The 21971-nt window shown below is 41.0% G+C and overlaps 1 protein-coding gene across 2 annotated transcripts in view; it reads left to right on the top strand.

Annotated features, from left to right (window-relative positions):
- The window catches only part of JMY (junction mediating and regulatory protein, p53 cofactor), a 142247-nt gene that overhangs the window by 41177 nt on the left and 79099 nt on the right, over window positions 1–21971 (top strand). For both annotated transcript variants that reach the window (XM_005286437.4, XM_008174618.4), the window contains exons 3-4: window positions 12471–12621; window positions 19456–19625. In XM_005286437.4, the coding sequence (XP_005286494.3) occupies window positions 12471–12621; window positions 19456–19625 (321 nt within the window). The remainder of the gene's footprint in view (window positions 1–12470; window positions 12622–19455; window positions 19626–21971) is intronic.

Here is a 21971-nt window from a genome sequence, read left to right as displayed (position 1 = left end):
TAAAAAAAAATAAAATAAAAAAAAGAGCGTATGTGAAATTTACCTGTTCCAGGCAAATTTCTTTTCAGAATGACTTCAACATATTCATTTTTCATATATTCCAAGGCCAGAAAAGATCCTTATGATCATCTGGTCTGACATCCTGTATAGCACAGGCCACAGAGCTTTTCCAAAATAATACCTAGAGCATATCTTTTATGAAAACATCCAATCTTGCTTTAAAAATGGTCATTGATGGTGAATCCACCACAACTCTTGGTAAATCGTTCTAATGATTAATTGCCCTCATGGTTAAAAACGTACACCTGTATTTCCAGTCTGAATTAGTCTAATTTCAATTTCCACCCATTGTTTTGGTGTTCCTTTTTGTGCTAGATTGAAGATGCCATTATTAAATATTTGTTCCCCATATAGATACTTGCAGACTGATCAGGTCACCATTTAACATTCTCTTTGTTAAGCTAAATAGATTGAGCTACTTGAGTCTGTCACTATAAGGCATGCTTTCTAATCCTTTAATCATTCTCATGGCTCTTCTCTGAATCCTCTCTAATTTATCCTTCTTGAATTGTGGACACCAGAACTGGATGCAGTATTCTAGTAGTGGTTTCACCAGTGCCAGATACAGAGGTAAAATAACCCCTGTACTCCTACTCAAGATTTGCCTGCTTATGCGTCCCAGGATTGCATTAGTACTTTTGGCCACAGTGTCACCCTGGAAGCTCATCTTCAGCTGATTATCTGCTACCATACCCAAACCTTTTTCAGAATCACTGCTTCCCAGGATAGAGTCCCTCATCAGATGGGTCACGTGGGCAAACTACGGCCCGTGGGCCACATCTGGCCCGCGGGACCGTCCTGCCTGGCCCCTGAGCTCCTGGCCGGGGAGCCTAGTCCCTGGTCCCTCCCACGCAGCCATGCCACGCTCTGGCCCACCGCTCCCGCTGGGCAGTGTGGGGAGCGCAGCTGGCTCTGGCTGGGTGTTGCGGCTGCAAACTGCTGGTAAGGGGGCGGGGAGCGGGGGGGTTGGGTAAGGGATCAGGAGGTCCTGGGGGGCAGTCAGGGAGGAGGGGGCAGTTGGATGGGGTGGAGGTTCTGGGGGGGGGGCGGTCTGGGGATGGGGAACAGGGAGGGTTGGGAGTGGGAGTCCCAGCGGGCCTGTCAGGGGGTGGGGATGTGGATAGGGGTTGGGAGGGCAGTCAGGGGACAGGGAGCAGGGGGGGTTGGATAAGGGGGCGGGGGTCCTGGGAGGGGACGATCAGGGGACAAGGAGCAGGGGGGGTTGGATGGGTTGGAGGTTCTGAGGGCAGCAGTCAGGGGACAGGAAGTGGGAGGGGGCAGATAGGGGGCGGGGGCCAGGCTGTTTGGGGAGGTACAGCCTTCCCTACCCGGCCCGTCATACAGTTGCGTAATCGCGATGCGGCCCTCGGGCCAAAAAGTTTGCCCACTCCTGATTTAGATGTATTAAAATGCATGTTTGCTTGCATCCAGCTTACCAAAGCGATTGCAGATCACAGTGAATCAGTGTCCTGTTCTCTTCATTACCCTGAGAGAACCTGCTTCAATACAGAGGAAAAAATCCTCTCCAACTGTACACCCCTGGTTGTCACCTACCACCCCACACTGGAATCCCTAAGGGGTGTCATCAAACAATTACAACCCATACTTGATGAGGACCACACCCTGAAAAACATCTATCCCAAACACCTTCTGGACTTCAAACAATCCCCTAACCTCACCAAGCTGATTAGAAGCAAGCTTCCCACAGATCAGGATCCACCAACTCAAAGCGGCACCAGATCGTGCCAGGACAACAGATGCAAAACCTGTAGACATATCTTCACTGCCACAATGATCAACATTCCCCATAACACACCTTTCAAGATCCATGGGTCCTACACATGCCTATTACAACATGTGATATGACTCATCCAATACACTAAATTCCCCAGTAACAACTATGTGGGTGAAACCGACAATCACTATGTTCTTGAATGAACTCCTAGAGAAAAATGATAAGACAAATATACCATATCATCCATGGGCATACACTTTTCACAAAATGATCACTCCATATCTGACCTCTCAGTCCTCATTCTCAAAGGAAACCTGCACAACATCTTCAAAAGGCAAGCCTGGAGCTTAAATTCTTAACTTTAAGACCATGCTTCTTAGCATCAAGCTAAGACCATGCTTCTTAGCGTCTAGCTAAGACACTGGATTTATGGCCTATTACAATGATCTGTAACCAACTAACCCCCCTTTTTTGTTTTGTGGCTGCAGGAGTGTTCATGTGTCACTTCATCTTGAATGTTTGGAATATGTGTTAACTACTTATGCTAAACAATCTGTTCCACCTTGTATTTAGCTGTGACACTCACTTGTATTTAGCTGAGTACCTTTCCCTGACCTGAAGAGCTCTGTGTAGCTTGAAAGCTGGTCTTTCACCAACAGATGTTGGTCCCATCAAAGATATATTACCTCACCCACCTTGTCTGTCTCTTTTGAGACATATCAGTTAGTTTTAAATCCATTTAATGCATGCCATGTTGATTTTTATATTCTAGTTTTTTAATTGAAATGTCCTGTAGTACCAAGTCACACATGCTAGAGAAATCTAAATATATTACATAAACGCTGTTACTTTTATCAGCGAAACTTGTAATCTCATAAAAATAAAATCAAGTTAGTTTGACAGCATCTGTTTTGCTATAAACTAGGGCTGTCAATTAATTGCAGTTAACTCATGCAATTAACTCAAAAATTAAACATGATTAAAAAAGTAATCGCTGTTTTAATCGCACTGTTAATACAATACCAATTGAAATTTATTAAATATTTTGGATGTTTTTCTACATTTTCATATATATGGTATTCTGTATTGTAATTGAAATCGAAGTGTATATTATTTTTGTTTACTAATATTTGCACTGCATTGTAGTGCAATCTCTTTGTCATGAAAGTGCAACTTACAGATGTAGATTTTTGTTTATGTAACTGCCCTCAAAAAATAATGTAAAACTTCAGAGCCTACAAGTCCACTCAGCCCTACTTCTTGTTCAGCCAATCGCTAAGACAAACAAATTTGTTTATGTTTGCAGGAGATAATGCTGCGTGCTTCTTACTTTTTGGTGACATTGTAAACAAGAAGAGGCATTTGCATGACACTTTTGTAGATGGCATTGCAAAGTATTTATGTGCCAGATAAGCTAAACATTCATGATGCTCCTTCATGCTTCGGCCTCCATTCCAGAGGACATGTTTCCATGCTGTTGATTTACATTACTCTCCCTTTATTTCTTTTATTGGGGCCCCTACCTGCCATACCATTATCTTGTCTGGGATGAATGTCAGATTGACAGGCCTATAATTGCCCAGGTCACCCCATTTACCCTTTTAAAAAATTGGCACAACATTAGCTTTCTTCCAGTCTTTAGGAACTTCCCCAGTGCTCCAAATGATCTCTCATGAAACGAGGAATTGGTGTGGTATAACAGATTCAACCAGTGAAATATGCTGTGATCACTTTACTGTTTAAATCATCCAGTCTGTCATTCTGATTAACAAAGTTTGTACTCAAGTGAATGTTTAAGTTCTGAATTATACTTTTTATATTCTTTTCTTTATCCCGGAGGATCCTAAAATGCTTTAAGAACAGGAGTACGTGTGGCACCTTAGAGACTAACAAATTTATTAGAGCATAAGCTTTTGTGGGCTACAGCCCACTTCTTTGGATGCATATAGAATGGAACATATATTGAGGAGATATATATACACACATACAGAGAGCATGAACAGGTGGGAGTTGTCTTACCAACTCTGAGAGGCCAATTAAGTAAGTGAAAAAACCTTTTGAAGTGATAATCAAGATAGCCCAGTACAGACAGTTTGATAAGATGTGTGAGAATACTTACAAGGGGAGATAGATTCAATGTTTGTAATGGCTCAGCCATTCCCAGTCCTTATTCAATCCTAAGTTGATTGTATCTAGTTTGCATATCAATTCCAGCTCAGCAGTCTCTCGTTGGAGTCTGTTTTTGAAGTTTTTCTGTTGTAAGATAGCCACCCGCAGGTCTGTCATTGAATGATCAGACAGGCCATTACAAACATTGAATCTATCTCCCCTTGTAAGTATTCTCACACTTCTTATCAAACTGTCTGTACTGGGCTATCTTGATTATCACTTCAAAAGTTTTTTTTCACTTACTTAATTGGCCTCTCAGAGTTGGTAAGACAACTCCCACCTGTTCACACTCTCTGTATGTGTGTGTATATCTATATATCTATATATCTATATCTATATCTATATATCTATATATATATATATCTGCAATATATGTTCCATTCTATATGCATCCGAAGAAGTGGGCTGTAGCCCACGAAAGCTTATGCTCTAATAAATTTGTTAGTCTCTAAGGTGCCACAAGTACTCCTGTTCTTTTTGCGGATACAGACTAACACAGCTGCTACTCTGAAACTTGTTAAAATGCTTTACAAATGTAAATCTAGAATTCATAAGCTTTTGGGTAAAGGGATGTGTTGAGCTGGGATTTGAATGAAGAAAAGGTGGTGAGATAGTGGACTGAGGCAATGAGGAATATAGGAAGATACAGCAGAACCCTGTTTATCTGATCTAATTGGGATGGGGCCAGATCGGATAATCAAAAATCCAGATAAACCAGAGAATGGGAAAGTGCAATGCTGCAGTGCCATCTAGCGGCCACAGGAGAGATCGCCCCCCTCTAGACCTGTGTGCGCTGGTAGTATGGTTAACACAGAGAGTCAGTTAATGGAGGGTTGGATAAATGGAGTTCTACTGTATACAGAAAAAGGCACATTGAGTGAGAAGGAACACAGACAGGGGCACATTGTGTGACCAGGACAGAGTGAAGGGGCAAGGGAGAGGATGAAAGATGTTGAGCAGAGTTTGTGTTTGAAATAAAATTGTGGAAGATATTGAGGGCAAAGAAAAGTGACTTAAGTGTCAGGGAAAGATAAGCGGAAGCAATCCAATGTTTATCTGAATCTCTTGATTGAATGGAATAAGTTGCTTTTATGCTTCTGCTGCTGCTATTTCTTTCCCCGCAGCAGTGAGAAACTTACATGATCCTGGTCAGTTTCCCCCTGCTTTTGCTGTGGCAGTATCTGCAGAGCAGAGAGCTCCCCTACTGCTGCTGTGGGGCACTATGGTATAGTCAAGTCTTGCTCCAAATTACTGACTTTTAATGAAAGATTGTATGTGAAAATAACACAGCAGGGCATAGATTATCCAACAAGTTCTTGGAATGTTTTGGAGACAGTTTTTTTATTTCAGAAGGTGGAGAAAGCTACTGGGGGAGGCTGTTCTAGATTTGATTTTGACAAATAGGGAGGAACTGGTTGAGACTTTGAAAGTGGAAGGCAGCTTGGGTGAAAGTGATCATGAAAATGGTAGAGTTCATGATTCTAAGGAATGGTAGGAGGGAGAACAGCACAATAAAGACAATGGATTTCAAGAAGGCAGACTTTAGCAAACTCGGAATTGGTAGGTAAAATCCCATGGGAAGCAAGTCTAAGGGGGAAAACAATTGACAGTTGGCAGTTTTTCAGAGACATTATTAAGGGCACAAGAGCAAACAATCCCACTGTGTAAGAAAGCATAAGTTTTCGTGGGCTACAGCCCACTTCTTCGGATGCATATAGAATGGAACATATATTGAGGAGATATATAGAGACCACCCCTGGCTTAACTAGGAGATCTTCAATGATCTAAAAAAGACAATAACAGAAAATGTGGAAATGGCAGAAGTGCTTAATTACTTCTTTGCTTCAGTTTTCACCAAGAAGGTTGGTGTCTAACATAGTGAATGCCAGTAAAAATGAGGTAGGATCACAGTCTAAAATAGGGAAAGAACAAGCCAAAAATTACTTGGAGGAGATGTCTTCAAAACACCACGGCCTGTTGAAATGCATCCTAGAATACTCAAGGAGCTGACTGAGGAGATATTTGAACCATTAGCAATTATCTTTGGAAAGTCATGGAAGATGGGAGACATTCCAGAAGACTGGAAAAGGGCAAATATAGTGCCCATCTATAAAAAGGGAAATAAGGACAACCCGGGGAATTAGACCAGTCAGCTTAACTTCTGTACCCGGAAAGATAATGGAGCAAATAATTAAGCAATCAATTTGCAAACATCTAGAAGATAAGATGATAAATAACAGCATGGATTTGTCAGGAACAAATTGTGTCAAACCAACCTGATAGCTTTCTTTGACAGGGTAACAAGCCTTGTTGATGGGGGGAAGCGGTAGATGTGGTATATCTTGACTTTTAGTAAGGCTTTTGATACCATCTCGCATGACCTTCTCATAAACAAACTAGGAAAATACAGCCTAGATGGAGCCACTATAAAGTGGGTGCATAATTGGTTGGAAAATCATTCCCAGAGAGTAATCATCAGTGGTTCACAGTCATGATGGAAGGGCATAACGAGTGGGGTCCCTCAGGGATCGGTTCTGGGTCCGGTTCTTGTTCAATATCTTCATCAGTGATTTAGGTAATGGCATAGAGAGTATACTTATAAAGTTTGTGGATGCTACCAAGCTGGGAGGGGTTGCAAATGCTTTGGAGGATAGGATTAAAATTCAAAATTATCTGGACAAACTGGAGTAATGGTTTGAAGCAAATAGGATTAAATTCAAAAAGGACAAATGCAAAGTACTCCACTTAGGAAGGAACAATCAGTTGCACACATACAAAATGGGAAATGACTGCCTAGGAAGGAGTACTGCGGAAAGGGATCTGGGGGTCTTAGTGGATCACAAGCTAAATATGAGTCAACAGTGTAACGCTGTTGCAAAAAAAGCAAACTTCATTCTGGGATGTATTAGCAGGAATATTGTAAGCGAGACACGAGAAATAATTCTTCCATTCTACTCTGCACTGATTAGCCCTCAACTGGAGTACTGTGTCCAGGTCTGGGCGCCACATTTCAGGAAAGATGTGGACAAATTGGAGAAAGTCCAGAGAAGAGCAACAAAAGTGATTAAAGGTCTAGAAAACATGACCTATGAGGGAAGATTGAAAAAATTGGGTTTGTTTAGTCTGGAGAAGAGAAGACTGAGAGGGGACCTGATAAGTTTTCAAAATACATAAAAGGTTGTTAAAAGGAGGAGGGAGAAAAATTGTTCTCCTTAACTCCTGAGGATAGGACAAGAAGCAATGGGCTTAAATTGCAGCCAGGGAGGTTTAGGTTGGACATTAGAAAAAACTTCCTAACGGGCCGAGGGACATTGCTTCCAGCAACTCCCATTGGCTTGGAGCAGCGAACCGCGGCCACTGGGAGCCGTGATCAGCCGAACCTGCGGATGCGGCAGGTAAACAAACCGGCCCAGCCTGCCAGGGGCTTTTCCTGCACAAGCGGCGGAACAAGTTTGGGAACCACTGGTCTAGATAATACTTAGTCCTGCCATGAGTGCAGGGGACTGGGCTAGATGACCTCTCAGGGTCCCTTCCAGTTCTATGATTCTATGTACCTGCTCTTTGTGACAGTTTTATTGATGAACTGTACTATGATAATATACAATCATACTATTGTATGAACTTGTGCAAATCTAGTGTACGTCATGCTTAATTCTGATTTTTGTTAACTCATATGAACTCTGCATGGAATATTGGAAATCAACATTTTTCTTCCTGGATGGTGTTGTTGACAGATACTGTGCAGCAATTGCTTATTCAATTCAAACTCACTTTGCACCAAAGACCATTTTCATCAGTTTAATTGTCTTCCTTTATTAGGGCATATTGTTTGAAATCCTTCTTTAGTAATCAGGGATTTAGAACAAATTCACAAGTGTAGATTACCAAGCAGCAGTTTTACATTCAAGAGAAGGAAGAACAAACAATCTTATTCTTACACACCCTACTATATAAGAAACTGGCTGACCTTTACTGTAGTAAGTTGCTTGTACGTAAAACATTCCAGACAAAATTTGGACCTGGTGTGAGCAGGTGAAACTCTAAGTGGATATAGTTTTATCTACTTATTCTATTTGGCCACAAGTAGTTGAATATTTGCTGTTCAGCCTATTGGCTGCTTTTGCTCATCTTTCCTGTTGTCTAATGCTGTAAGAACCTGTTTCTTATGCTTTCTTTATGACCTATGCAAAATTAAGCTCTTAAAATGGATTCCCAATTATTTGGGTTTTTTAATTGCCAGCTTTATTGGAATCCAAGGGTGGGATGAGACCCATCCTTGACCTCTCTGGACTCAACAAATTAATCAAATGTGGAACTCATATATGGTCATGCTATCTGGTATCCTCCCTACTTTGTCTCAGAATCACTGACTGGTTCCATAGGCGCCAGCTTCCTCTGGGCCCCAGGGGTGCTCAACCCCCTGCTCCACCCCAGGCCTGCCCCCACCTATCCCCTTCCCCCAACCTCCTGCCCACATTTCACCCCTGCCCTGTCTCTTCCTGCCCAGTTCTGCACCCTCCCCGAGCACACCCCATCCCCTCCCTTCCAGCGCCTCCTGCATGCCGCGGAAAAGTTGATCCGCAGTGAATGGGCGGCGCTGAGAGGAAGGGGGAGGAATTGATCGGTGGGGCTGCCAGCGGGCAGGAGGCTGCCGGTGAGTGGTAAGCACCAACTGCTTTTTTTCAGTGGGTGCTCCAGGGTTTTGAGCACTGCTTCTCTATGGGTACTGCTAGGCAAAAGTGTCTAGCTCTTGAGCACACACACCTACCTGGAATACATGTCTGCATCACATCTTGAACCACAGGTACAGTAAGTAACCCTTTCCTCCTCCCATCCTCCCTCCCCCTCACTACAGCTTCTCTGGTGATGCCCAGGAGCTCCCAGATTGGTTGTGGGCTGCTTTGTTCTTTTCCCCCATGTTAAAATAAAATCTTCCAATATTTTCATTTAGAAGCAGTTAGCACCTGTATGGTTTGGTGTATGGACCTGAAATTGGGCAGGGAGTTGACCTGGCGTTAGAAATGTGCTTTTGCCTAAGTTATGAGCCTCTGAAAATCTTGATTTACACATGCTGAGTGAACACTTAGTGTGGCAGCCACATGCTGCGAAGAGCCTGCCTGCACTGAATATGCTCCTGCAGAAGGTTGCAGGCGCTGCTCCCAGCAGAATGGAGAAGCATTGTTCTCATTGTTCTCCTTGCTGGTGTTCAGGCAGCGTGGAGGAAAAGGAGGCAACGTCTTGACTGGAAAGCAGAGGGGTGAGAAGTGTTGGTGGCAGCAGGAATGTTGCAGAAGCTAGATGGCGAGAAGTAGCAGAGTGTGGTTGGCCAGGAACCATAGGATGGGGTCAACAGATAGGAAGAGGTGACTGGAGCTGGTTTGGGGGAAGGGGGGGGTAGGTTGTAAAAGAAGAAAGGAGGCAGGAGCTGGGTTGGAATAAATAGAAGAGCTGGTGGACAAAGACAGGCTATGGGGCACATGGGCTTAATGCTCTAACCACCAGAGTACGCTCCCTTCAGAATCTGAAATGTTGCTGATGGAACCTTAATTTGGCCTGCCCGTGTGCGCGCGTGTGCATTATGATCTTTTTATTATATGATCTATTTCCCCATCCCTCCTCTCCGCTCCACCCCGAACCCTTGCCTTATTCAGTGCACAGGATGACAACCAATCAGGGTTGTCTGTGAATGAGATTGTCTGTAGGAACTCTGCTTCATTTGTTGCAGAAGTTGGAAGGTGTGTAGTGAATGAGATGGGATTGTAGGAAGAAAGAATGGTCTGCTGGTTAAGGAAATTAAGTGCCACCCTGAAGAATTAGATTCTATCCTTGCTTCTACCACAGAGTTCCTGTGTGATGTTGGGTAAGTCACTTCAACCAAACTTTTCACAGACAGTCGTTAATTGTGTTCCTCATTTCCTGGGTGCCCAGTGTGAGACATGTGTGGCCAGATTTGCGGAAGTGCTGAGCCCTTGCAACTGGAGTCTTACATGGCACTTTTCCTCAGTAGATATCAAAGCACTTTACAAAGGAAGTCAGCATCATTATCCCCATGGGGATATCACCACCTGTTCTCACAGGGATGTTGTGGAGATAAATTAATTAAGGTTTGTGAAGCACTTGGTGAAAGCATGATAGAAATGCCCAGCAGGAAACTAATAATTTTGTATTCAGCACAGGGTTTGGATGGTATATGTTAAATAAGGTTGGGGGCCATGCTTTGAATCAGTAGGATAAAAAGGAATATTGAATAACTACACATTCACTGAACGAAAAAATAGTATATGATCATGTCACTAAAGACAGAGACTCCTCCATCATCATTCATAAACACAAGGGGGACAGAATTAAAGTTGCATGGACAGCCTTAATTCTGGCAGTTCCTAAACTATGAGAACTTGACTTTGCAAGTTTAACTTTCTTAATGTAGTGTTTTAAATATAATTTTATATACAGTTTTATGTTCCTTCTTATTCATCTCCATTTCTAAGATAAACAGTCCTAATCTTCTCACTTTTCATGAGAGCGCTTTCATATCCTAATTATTCTCCCCTTTCTCTGATTCCCCTCCACTTAATTCTGCAATAATTCTTTTTGAGATGGTGACCACTACTGCATACAGAGTCCATATGATGGTGCAACATTTAATTATACAATGGAGTTATAATATCTTCTGAGAGTCTCCATTTCCATTCTTTGTTCATCCTTATATCTTGTTAGCTGTATCAAGTCAGGAAAGGGATCTATGCATTATTGTGGACCGTAGTGAAGATGTTGACTCTGTGTGCTTGTAAAAAAAACTAACAAAAACCCCCACCCAGACAAATTTAGAACTCTGTAAGGTCTGAGAAATTACAAAGTAATCTATATTGGAGGAAAAATTTGGATTTATCAATGTTCAGTTCCATCTTTGCATTCAAGAAGTTAGAGCCTAAAAGCCCAAGTTCATTTCACAGTTTAGATAACTTATTTAGAATGGATAGGGAGTGTGTAGTCCTAATACATTTTTGAAAATATCTTTGGAAGTATAGCTATGTTACAGCTGGTTCTACAGGTTTTTAATAGTCTTTGGAGGGAGAATGAAGCTGAAATACATTCTCACTTGCTATTATATCAACCAAGCCAAAGTCAGGTCTGAGTGGTGTTCTGGTTGCAGGAATGCACTGAAGTAGCTTTGATAACTTTTGTGCCAAAACACCCCCTACATATAAAACTATATATTTTTCTTCAGTAATACTGCCTTTTATCATAGATATACTATGCTCCCTGTGACAAAGTTCCTCCTCTGCCTTGGTGGGTTCTACGCTTTCTGGCGGATTTGCTCACCGCAGAGGTTTTCGGCAGTCCTCAGTTTGTCTCTTTTTATTAGGGGCACAAACCTGCTGTTCATTCGGCTAACCTCATCACTGGCCAGCATGGGGAAAAGGAGGAGAACAATCCCCCTCAGTCTCTGCTGGCCCACCTAATGGGTTGTGGGACAGGCCAGAGACCTTCCCCTCTGGTGGGACCTACAGTCCAGATCAACTCCTCTTATATCAAATTGGGGGATGGGGGGAACAGAATTGTTTACAAGTCCACTGATTGCAATGGCAATACACTGGTATTACTGCAAGGCACAATATAAAGGCAAATTTGTGTAAATAAAGACTTAATTTCGCCTGTAGAAATTCTTGCTACTGGTGGAAGTGTCAGTTGGGGAGGAAGAATAGTTAATGTATAGAGTCCTGGACTGTGACATTGGGTTTAATTTTTGGTTTGGCCAAAGACTTACTTTGGGAGCTTACCAAGTCAATTAACTTATTATTTGTGTCCGGCACAAGGGGGGAATTGAACCCACATCCTAGAGTACTCTAATCAGTGAGCTAAAAGATATAAGGGAGGTCCTCCTCCACCTCAAAACCCCTCCCTCAAAGCATTTTTTTAAATAGTCCTCTTTGGCTTTTGTCAAAATGTCAAAAATCTAAAGAAAATTGTCTTGAAATCGGTTGAAACAGAACGCTTTGTTTCAACATTTACTAAAATGTCTTTTTTTTTTTTTTTTTGGTTTGGTGGACACTTTTGTGAACTCTACACACAATCTTTAACAGTTCAGGATCAATTGAAGCTGCAATTTTTGGCAAATAAGCAACTTGCTGAAAAATTGTGCCTATTTCTACCTCAGAGTACAACTTGCATTGACTTCAGACTGAAAACCTTCCTTGGGAGTATAGCCTGCCTGGTTGAAGCATTTAAGCTATTTTGACTTGTCGAAGGTGGCTTTGGTGCAATATAGTATGGGCTATTTGTTTACCTACTTTTTGTTTTGAGTTTCTGTTCTCACAGTAAGAATGTTAGTGAGGCCTTACACTTGTCCTTTTTCAGCATAGATGAGCATTTTAAAGGTTTTTTTTTTCTATTTTTTAATCCATTGATTAATTCATTGATTTTTATCCACCCAGGTTGACTGCAACTAGCTGCCATTGACAAAATTTAATTTGTTGATGTTAATGATGGACTGATTTATTTTCAGATCTCCATAGAGAATGATTACCTAGGCCCCAGGAGGATTGAGAGCCTACAAAAAGAAGATGCAGATTGGCAGCGGAAAGCCCACATGGCTGTCCTTTCTATTCAGGATCTTACTGTTAAGTACTTCGAAATAACAGCCAAAGCACAGAAAGGTAACCATTTTACACTGTCTTTATTTTTTTCACATAAAGGTTATTTGAAATCTAAGTTGAATTTTAATAGTTCCTTTTTTTAAGAAAGGGGAAAAATATGGTCCGAGAAAGTATAGGCCTGTTAGTTTGATCCCAGTTCTATGCAAGGTCTTGGAACAAATTTTGAAAGAGAAAGTAGTTAAGGACATAGATGTTAATGGTAATTGGGATAAAATGCAACATGGTTTTACAAAAGGTAGATTGTGCAAGACCAACCTGCTCTCCTTTTTTGAGAAGATAACTGATTTTTAGACAACAGAAATTAAGTAGATCTAATCTACCTGGATTTGACTAAGGCATTTGATAAGGTTCCACATGGGAAAATATTTGTTAAATTGGAGTAGATGGGGATTAGTATGAAAATTGAAAGGTGGATAAGGAACTGGTTAAAGGGAGACTACAATGGGTCATACTGAAAGGTGAATTGTCAGGCTGGAGGGAGGGGGCTCCTCAGGGATTGGTCTTAGGACCAAACTTATTTAACGTTTTTATTACTGGCACAGAAAGTGGGAATGTGCTAATAAAATGTGCAGATGAGACAAAGTGGGGAGGTATTACCAATATAGAGGAGGACTGGAATATCATACAAGAAGATCTGGATGCCCTTGTAAACTGGAGTAATAGAAATGGGATAATATTTAATAGAGCAAAGTGCAAGATAATGCATGTAGGGACTAACAAGAAGAATTTTTGCTATAAGCTGGGTATGTATCAGTTGGGAGTGACAGAGGAGGAGAAAGAACTGGGTGTATTGGTTGATCACAGGATGACTATGACCAGCCGGTGTGATGTGGCTATGGAAAAGGCTAATGCAGTCCTAGGATGCATCAGGCGAGGTATTTCCAATAGAGACAGGGAAGTGTTGGTATCACTGTGCAAGGCACTGGTCTGACCTCATCTGGAATACTGTGTGCAATTCTGGTTTAAGAAAGATGAATTCAAACTGGAACAGGTGCAGGGAAGGGCTACTAGGATTATCCCAGTAATGGAAAAACCTACCTTATGAGAGGAGACTCAAAGAGATGGGTTTGTTTAGCTTAACCAAAAGAAGCCTGAGGGAGGATCTGATTGCTCTCTCTAAATATATCAGAGGGATAAATACCAGGATGGAAAAGGAGTTATTTAAGTTAAGCTCCAATGTGGATACAAGAACAAATGGATATAAACTGGCCATCAACAAATTTAGGCTTGAAATTAGATGAAGATTTCTAACCATCAGAGGAGTGAAGTTCTGGAACAGCCTTCCAAACAGAGCAGTAGGGGCAAAATACCTAACTGGCTTCAAGACTGAGCTTGATAAGTTTATGGAGAGATGTTATGATGAGACTGTCCACAACAGCACGTAGCTGATCTATTACTGATCGCAACAAATGTTGCCAACGGCCAGTAACGGGACACTAGAAGGAGAGGGCTCTGAGTTACTACAGCGAAATCTTTCCCAGGTGTCTGTCTGGTAGGTGTTGCCGACATGCTCAGGGTCTAACTGATCACCATATTTGGGGTCGGGAAGGAATTATCCACTGGGTTAGATTAGCAGAGACCCTGGGGTTTTTTCATCTTCCTCTGCAGCATGGGGCATGGGTCACTTGCAAGTTTAAACTAGAGTAAATGGTGGATTCTCTGTAACTTGACGTCTTTAAATCATGATTTGAGGATTTCAGTAACTCAGCCAGAGATTAGGGGTCTATTAAAGGAGTGGGTAGGTGAGGTTCTGTGGCCTGCAACGTGCAGGAGGTCAGACTAGAATCAATTATCACAATGGTCCCTTCTGACCTTAAAGTCTGTGAGTCTGTGTTGTTGTGCTTTTCTTTTCCCTTAGAGGAAACTGGAGCTTTCTTTCTTTTTTTCTTTCATCCTGTTTCTGCCTGTCCATCTCTCTCTTTAATCGGTCCTCCTTCTCAAACACCCACAATAGCAAACAAAAATGCTCCCTCAATGCAGTCGTGTTTGTGCTCCTCCACAGCAGCACTTTTTGTGATTAGGGCGCACCCCCCATGCAGACTAGAATTCCTGCAGGATTTTCTTCTTTTTCAGGCAGGTGGCAACCATAATATCAATTTTGTCTCACTCTTTCATCTGACTCAGCTTTTCTTGTTCCTTTCTCTCATCAGTTAGACCTTACATAACTGTAACTATCTTGATACACTATTCAGAGAATACTTTACCCAGGTTCATCTGCAAAAGGTATCTGCTGTTTGGAAGTCTGCCCTGATGTAACTAAGGCCTTTTCTATACTAGAAAATGCACCAGTATAACTAAATCAATTTAAAAGTCACTCTAGTTAAATCCTAACATAGACATGCTTAAATTGGCCCTTCCTTGTATTGATTTAGCTTAAGTCAGTATTTTACCAATGCAAGCTACACTGATTTAAGCAAGGGTTAAACTTGTTTAACGACAGTGAATTTTTAAAAACATTATTTAGTTAAATAAGTGCACCGTGAAGTATAGACAAGACTTTGTCAGAAAATTTTTTTCCTGTGACTTATTTGCCATCAATGTAGGTGAAGTAGCTAGAATGGTCCCTTGAAAAAATGTGTTAACCATTTATGTTAAACAATCTGTTTCACCTGGTATTTAGTTGTGATGCTTTGAATAGGTTTCCCAGACCTGAAGAAGAGCTCTGTGTAAGCTCAAAAGCTTGTCTCTCTCACCAACAGAAGGTAGTCCAATAAAAGATGTTACCTCACCCACCTTGTCTCCAATATCCTGGGACTGACATAGTTACAACACTGCATCCATCCATCCCTCTGTTGTCTCTTGTCTTATATTTAGATTGTCAGGTCTTTGGGGCAGCTCTTTTTGTTCATATTTGTACAATGGGGTCCTCATATATAATTAGGGCTCCTAGGTGCTATGGTAATTCTAAGAATAATAAAAATAAGGACAGATTTTGTTACTGAGTGAGGAAGCAAGGTGTGAGTAACCAACTAGCTTGCCATTCAACAGCTATCCCTTACTGAGGGTACCACTGCATTAAACACCTGGGCCCAGATTTAGGCCTAAATTCCTTTGAGGATCTGGGGCCTGGAGACTGAATGCTTCATCTGTGGACTCCTGAATTTCAGCGAGTTTTGCGTAGCACAAGTGTTCAAATAATGTCATGTAATTGCCCTGCATGGTTTAAATCAGTGAATGGCTTATCTGTCTCAGCCCAAGTAGTGGTTGGTGCTCAAGATAAATGAGTTCTAATCTTGATCAGGCAAGGGACTTCTGCTATCCTGGAAGGTTCCCGAAGAAATTCAGATTCATCTGGTTATGACCAGGTCTTCCTGTATTCTGTATGGTTAACTTGAACCTAATTCTTTGGCAAGGAACCTGGATTTTCCAACAGCTTCAACTTTTAAAATAAAATGTTTTGTTACGTTAAATACACAGTCAGTACAATATTCATTGGGGTGTTAAATTTAATATTAAAGTGTAATTTTGTTGCCCCATAATTCTTAGTGCTGCAGATTTATATTGAACACACAACTGCAAGAAGTTGTCAAGGGAAGCTGGAGGCTTTGGTAGGTAGAAGGTGACATTTGGGACTCTAAGCAGTTGGGAACATATGGGAGGCAGTTTAGAATTATAGGCTAAACACATCAGCTGGATATTTCTGTTAAATCAGAGGCCTCAACCTAAATAAATATCAGGAAGTTGCAATTATATTTCCCCTCACATATTGCTATTTGGGAGGGAGTTGGGATGGGGGCAGGTGGTGGTTCCCTCTGGAGATAGTTTGCACCATTGTGCTTAAATGATTAGCAGTGAAACAGTATTGGCATTTAGATTGCCATTATAAGGGCTCAAAGATAACACTCAGTAGGTAAATGTGGAAGCTCACACTTATTTTAAAGATATTATTCAGGCTGTTTACAGACTTGAGTCGCTGTTATTCAGTTCACAAAGTTTTCTTTGCAAGTAGTAAAGCTAAAATGTAGGGCCCTGGAGGTATCCTAGATATGTAGGATTGGAAGAGACCTCGTTGGTCATCTAGTCCAGTCTCCTGAACTGAAACAGGACAAAGTATTATTTATATCAGAGGTTTCTAGACTTTTTTCTTATTGTGTACCCTCTGCCAGATCAATCAGCTGCCTGCGTACCGCCAGTGATGCTGTGTATATATAAGAAAGGTGACCATTTATATCACTGTTGTTACCACTGTTAAACAATTTCCATAAATCTGGTGCAAAGTATGGCATATAAAACATCAATGGAAAAGTTATGATTTGCTAAGTATGATTATCTTCTTTATATGCATATCATGTTTGTATCTGAAGTCATGAATATTGGCTATGTACTTGTATCTTACATGTATTGTATTCCTTTAGGACTTCCCCCAGATAGCTGTCTAGCCCTAATGTAAACCTATGTCGGCGGTTGTCAAACTGCGACTCGCGAGCTGCAGGTGGCTCTTTTTACAGTTAAAATGGGGCTTGCAGCCCCCACCCCCCTTCTCTGCCTACCAGACTGGAGCAGGGAGGTCAAGGTTTCCGCCCCATGGGAGATGCCTGTCTGGGGTTGGGGCTTCAGCAGGAGCAGTGCAGAAGCCCCGAGCCCCAGCAGGCACCTCCTATGTGGCTGAAGCCCTAAGGGCCCCCCCTCGCCCCACTGCAGGGCTGAAGCCCCAAGACCCCACCACAGGACAGGAGCCCAGCAGATGCGCCTGGTTCTCGAACTTCTGAAGATTATCATATGCGGCTCGGAGGGTCAGTAGGTTTGGCCACCCCTGAGCTATGTATTGATGGCCCATTAATGTATTGATGGCCCATCACTCCACTCTCTCATATGGCCCATTGAAGAAACTCATCCCGCTCAGTAGGTGTTCCTGTGGATGCCTCAGACAGCGAGGAGCCAATGGCCACCCCTTGTGATTCAGCAAAACATATAGGGGCATGTGATATGTTCATGTGACCCCGGACTCCATCTTGGGCCAGTAACTTTCCATACATAGGGGCTGTGGAATTTGTTTGGGACAGTAAATTTCCATGCACATGGCAAAGAATAGAAAAGACACAGGAGACAACTCCATTTTGCTTTTTCCTGCTCTAATTCTCTGGACTGTAGATTTACAACTACAGTAAAAGGAGCATCTTGAACTATGGACTGAGGACCTTCCAATCTTTTGGAAGTTACCAGAGACTTTTGCAAGCCAGCAGTCTATTCCGTCACTGCTACAAACCCGATATAAGAACTTTGCAATCATTTTTGTATGTATATGATCTATTAACCATTTATCTCTCTCCTTTTATTAATTAATCTTTCATTAGTTTTCTAAAGATTGGCTGACAACATATTTGAGTAAGATTTGAGATACATATTGACCTGGGGATAAGTGTCTGATCTTTTGGGATTAGTAAGAATCTCACATATGGTGAAATGGATTTTCAATAACTTCTTACTATATTAGACTTGGCTGGAATGCCTAAAGGGAACTGTGTTTTGGCTTCTGGTTAACCAGTGTGGTAATGCAGAAGCTGTTTTATTACTAGCTTGGTGAATCTAATTATAGAATAAACCACCAGCTTTGGGGATTGCCTGCCCTATTTCTTGCAGTCTGCCCTGAGTGTACATTCTCAGTGTGATCCATCCCAGGCACTCGGTCACACCCACTTGCAGATCTACTAGCTGCCCATGTACCCCTACTCTTCTCTGCACTGATACTACCGGTCTTTAGCCAATTGTCCATATTTCACTGTTACTTTCAGATATAGTTACAGTGTGACGTATACAACCAAAAAAAAAGCCCCTGACTAAGTTTTGAGCTCGGTTAGACTGGACAGCTTTTCAGAGTGGTAGCCGTGTTAGTCTGTATCAGTTGTTTTTGTTTAGATCGAACAGTTGCTGGGCAACTGAACCCAGGCTGTACGGTGATTGGAGGTGAGGGCTTCTACATCAGCGTCTCTGTATATCCATGTTCTCATTGGTACATCTTGAAGTAAATTAACTACCCTATTTTATGTAACAAATTCCTCCAGAGTTTTAAAGCTTTAAGGTTAGCCTATTAGGAAAATGTAATAAATAAAATAATAAATCCACCATTACATAATTTCTCCTGCATACCCCTCAGAGATGTCCGGGGGAGGGGGCGTTCCAGGGGGTTTGCATACCAAAGTTTGGGAGCCCCTGATGTAGATCATCCCTGAAATGTTTGTCTAACGTGTTTTTAAAAATCTCCAGAGACTGAGATTTCATAACCTCCTGATGTAATTTGTTCCAGTGCTTAACTACCCTTACAGTTGAGAAGTTTTTCCTAATGTCTAACCTAAATTTCCCTTACTGCAATTTAAGCCCTTGTCCTGTCCTCTGTGGATAAGGAGAACAATTTATCACCTTCTAGAACAACCTTTTATGTACTTGAAAACTGTTATGTCCTTCCCAATTCCGATATAGTTCAGGTGAGTATGTTTTACACTGTTGTGCTTGTTGTTTATTTTAAAGGCTTAGCTTCTCTGACAGTGGGTGGTTTTTTGTGGCAGCAGAACTATGGAGTACGATGATATACCTGGAAACTTAACATTGGCGAGTGCCTCAAACAAAGTAAACAGAAATTTGAAACAAACTAGGTTTCAAAAATTTTACTAAATTTCAAACTGTGTCTACAGTGGTCAGAAGCAGAAGTATTATGGAGAATGATAGTTCTGGGGAGATTGTGTAGTTGCAGAAATCATGCAGAAATTACTATTGCAGAAATTGTTGATGTATTTATAGGAATTGTGATAGCGCTAACAAATTGTATATGAAATTTAACAGCACATCAAATTTCATGTATTTTAGCTGTATTAACGGAGCTCTGTTTTTCTTTTACAGCTGTGTATGATCGAATGCGAGCAGATCAGAAAAGGTTTGGTAAGGCAGCATGGGCAGCAGCAGTAGAACGTATGGAAAAGTTGCAGTATGCAGTTTCTAAGGAGACTCTGCAGCTGATGAGAGCTAAAGAAATCTGTTTGGAGCAGAAGAAACATGCACTGAAAGAAGAGGTAATTTCTCATACAAATGTATTTAAAATTTAAAATATTGGGATTTGTTGTGAATTAATTCTGAGTTTAATTTTCTTAAAGATTTTTATGTAAACATTTATAAGGCTATTTACAAAAAATCTCTAATTTTTTACCATTGCAAACTGAGATGCTGTCATCAGTCTTGTTGGGCAGATGGCAGCCAGTTGCAATGTAGATTTTGTATTTGTACCATTTTCCTTCCATATTTTCCGGTACCCTGTATTGTCTCCTTCATTGTACTGTTTAATAAGCAGTCTAGAAACTCTTTGAGAAAACATGTTTTAGTAATCTTAAAATTACTAACAATCTTAGTGGAGCAAATAGAATGGGAGTGCAGACGGGAGGAGTAGGATCAGAAATCTCCTAGTTATAATCTCAGCGCATCCATTGTTCCAAAGACCTCTTGGAGGCCTGAGAGCAGTATTGGATCTACAGTGTATCAATGTACATTAACATCTGAGATCCAGAAAAAGACGACAGTCTACCCCCTCCCTCCAGCAAAAACAACCCACCAAAAATCACTATCTATGGGAAGTGGGGGTGGAGGGGTTGGTAGCATATTTGGTGAAAGCTGCAGAAGCAAGAAGCTTTGTTTTACATTTTCATTGTCCTCTTTATTTTTATTTTTTTTAATTTATTTTTATTTATTCTAATTTCATGAAGGATGTTACTCACTGTTTTTATGATGTTTGTGTGTGTCAATTTTTACTATAAATGACTAAAATGCTACTGAATTTCCAATTTGCTACAACCATGGATATGTAAACCTACCTCTTTCTCTCTCGAGAAATATTTAAGCCTGTTTCACTAGCCAAAATGATTCCAGAATCATTGAATCATATAAATGATTAATATGTGCACAAACAGAATCTCTTCTAACTTTGATTTCAACACGGAATTTTCCATGTGAACAAATCTCTATATTGTAAAATCATATCACTTTTATCACAAATTAGCACATTAAAAAGATAAATACAAAGTAGCATTGTTTGGATGCTGTTCATATGTTGGAAAGTGCAACAAACTGCTCGTTGGTCTTAAATACTTATGCCTGATTTATTTTTGGCAAATTCAAAATTTTCTCTGTTTTTTTAATCCTTGCACTTAAACGTGCTTCTTATTGGCTTCTTATTGTGTGCTTTATCCACAAAACTTATGATTGTTTCTGAAGCCCCATAGTCTAATCATGGCATTATTGCATGATCAGCCAGGACCAGTTTGCTGCTTCCTTACTGTGGTAAAAATAGTCATACAGTATATCTATAGTCTCTTTCTGTATAAGCATATGAGCTAGGGAATAGGTTGAGTAATGAATATAGCCCTTACATGCAACTTCTAAAGTTATTCTAGAGTAACTGTCTGTTGTATTCAGGGAATAGTAGGATAGCTGGCATGTAGCTGACTAATTCCTGTAAATCTCTATGGATAACTAAAAAAGGTTGCTTAAGGGATAGTGTCTTAACATTTTAGAAGTTGTGATTTGAAATCCTGTTAAGGATGTTGTCCTTATAATATTTCTATGAACTTTTTCATCATAATGATACATTCTTTTCACTCTTTGTAAACTAAATTATAACAAAACTGTATATTGGCTTTTCCTATACAAGTTGGGAAAAGAGCACTCCAACTCCACAAAGATATCTGTTGAAAAAGCCATTTTAGAAAAGATGTTAGCTGTTCAAATTGACCACGTTCAAACACCCTACTGTTAGAGGTAATGCAGTCTCAGCTTTTAAGGCCTTGTCTAAACTAGCATCATCAGTGCAGGGAGCTGGACTAGATGACCTCTAGAGGTCCTTTCCTGCCCTACATTTCTGTGATTAGGGCCATAATACACAACTGATGCAGCTACACTGGTGGTAGCCTTGGTGGAAGCTGTACTGTGGTAAGGGCTCAGGGATTTTTACCACCATCTATACCTCTGCTTCCATTTTTGCTACATTGGTGGAACCTTACCAGTATTGGATTGTGGGTCCTTATTTGCCAGTGTATCCACAGTCTTGGAATTTATGAATCAAACCTGGGGCCTCTGAATTGGAGAGAGGGACAAGCTAGTCTTGGTTTATTTTTTCACCTCCTAGTTAAAATGTAACCATTTTCTATTGTGGTCTGTAAGAACAGCCACATCTTCACATAATTAAATTTCTATCTGTGGTTGCTCATACTTTGTTTGAGAGGAACTATGTAAAGCGTCCTCAAAAGTAGACCAGATTCCATTTTGTGGACTGGTTGCCAAGTCTTGTCATCATGATGACAAACAGAAATGTATTAAATCATAGTGAGTGCTCCCTTTGTAAGTCTATAAATATGTAAAATTGTTTGGAT

This window comes from Chrysemys picta, chromosome 6, assembly GCF_011386835.1.
Source record: "Chrysemys picta bellii isolate R12L10 chromosome 6, ASM1138683v2, whole genome shotgun sequence".
Lineage (NCBI taxonomy): Eukaryota > Metazoa > Chordata > Testudines > Emydidae > Chrysemys > Chrysemys picta.
This window is presented reverse-complemented; position numbering and strand designations above follow the sequence as displayed.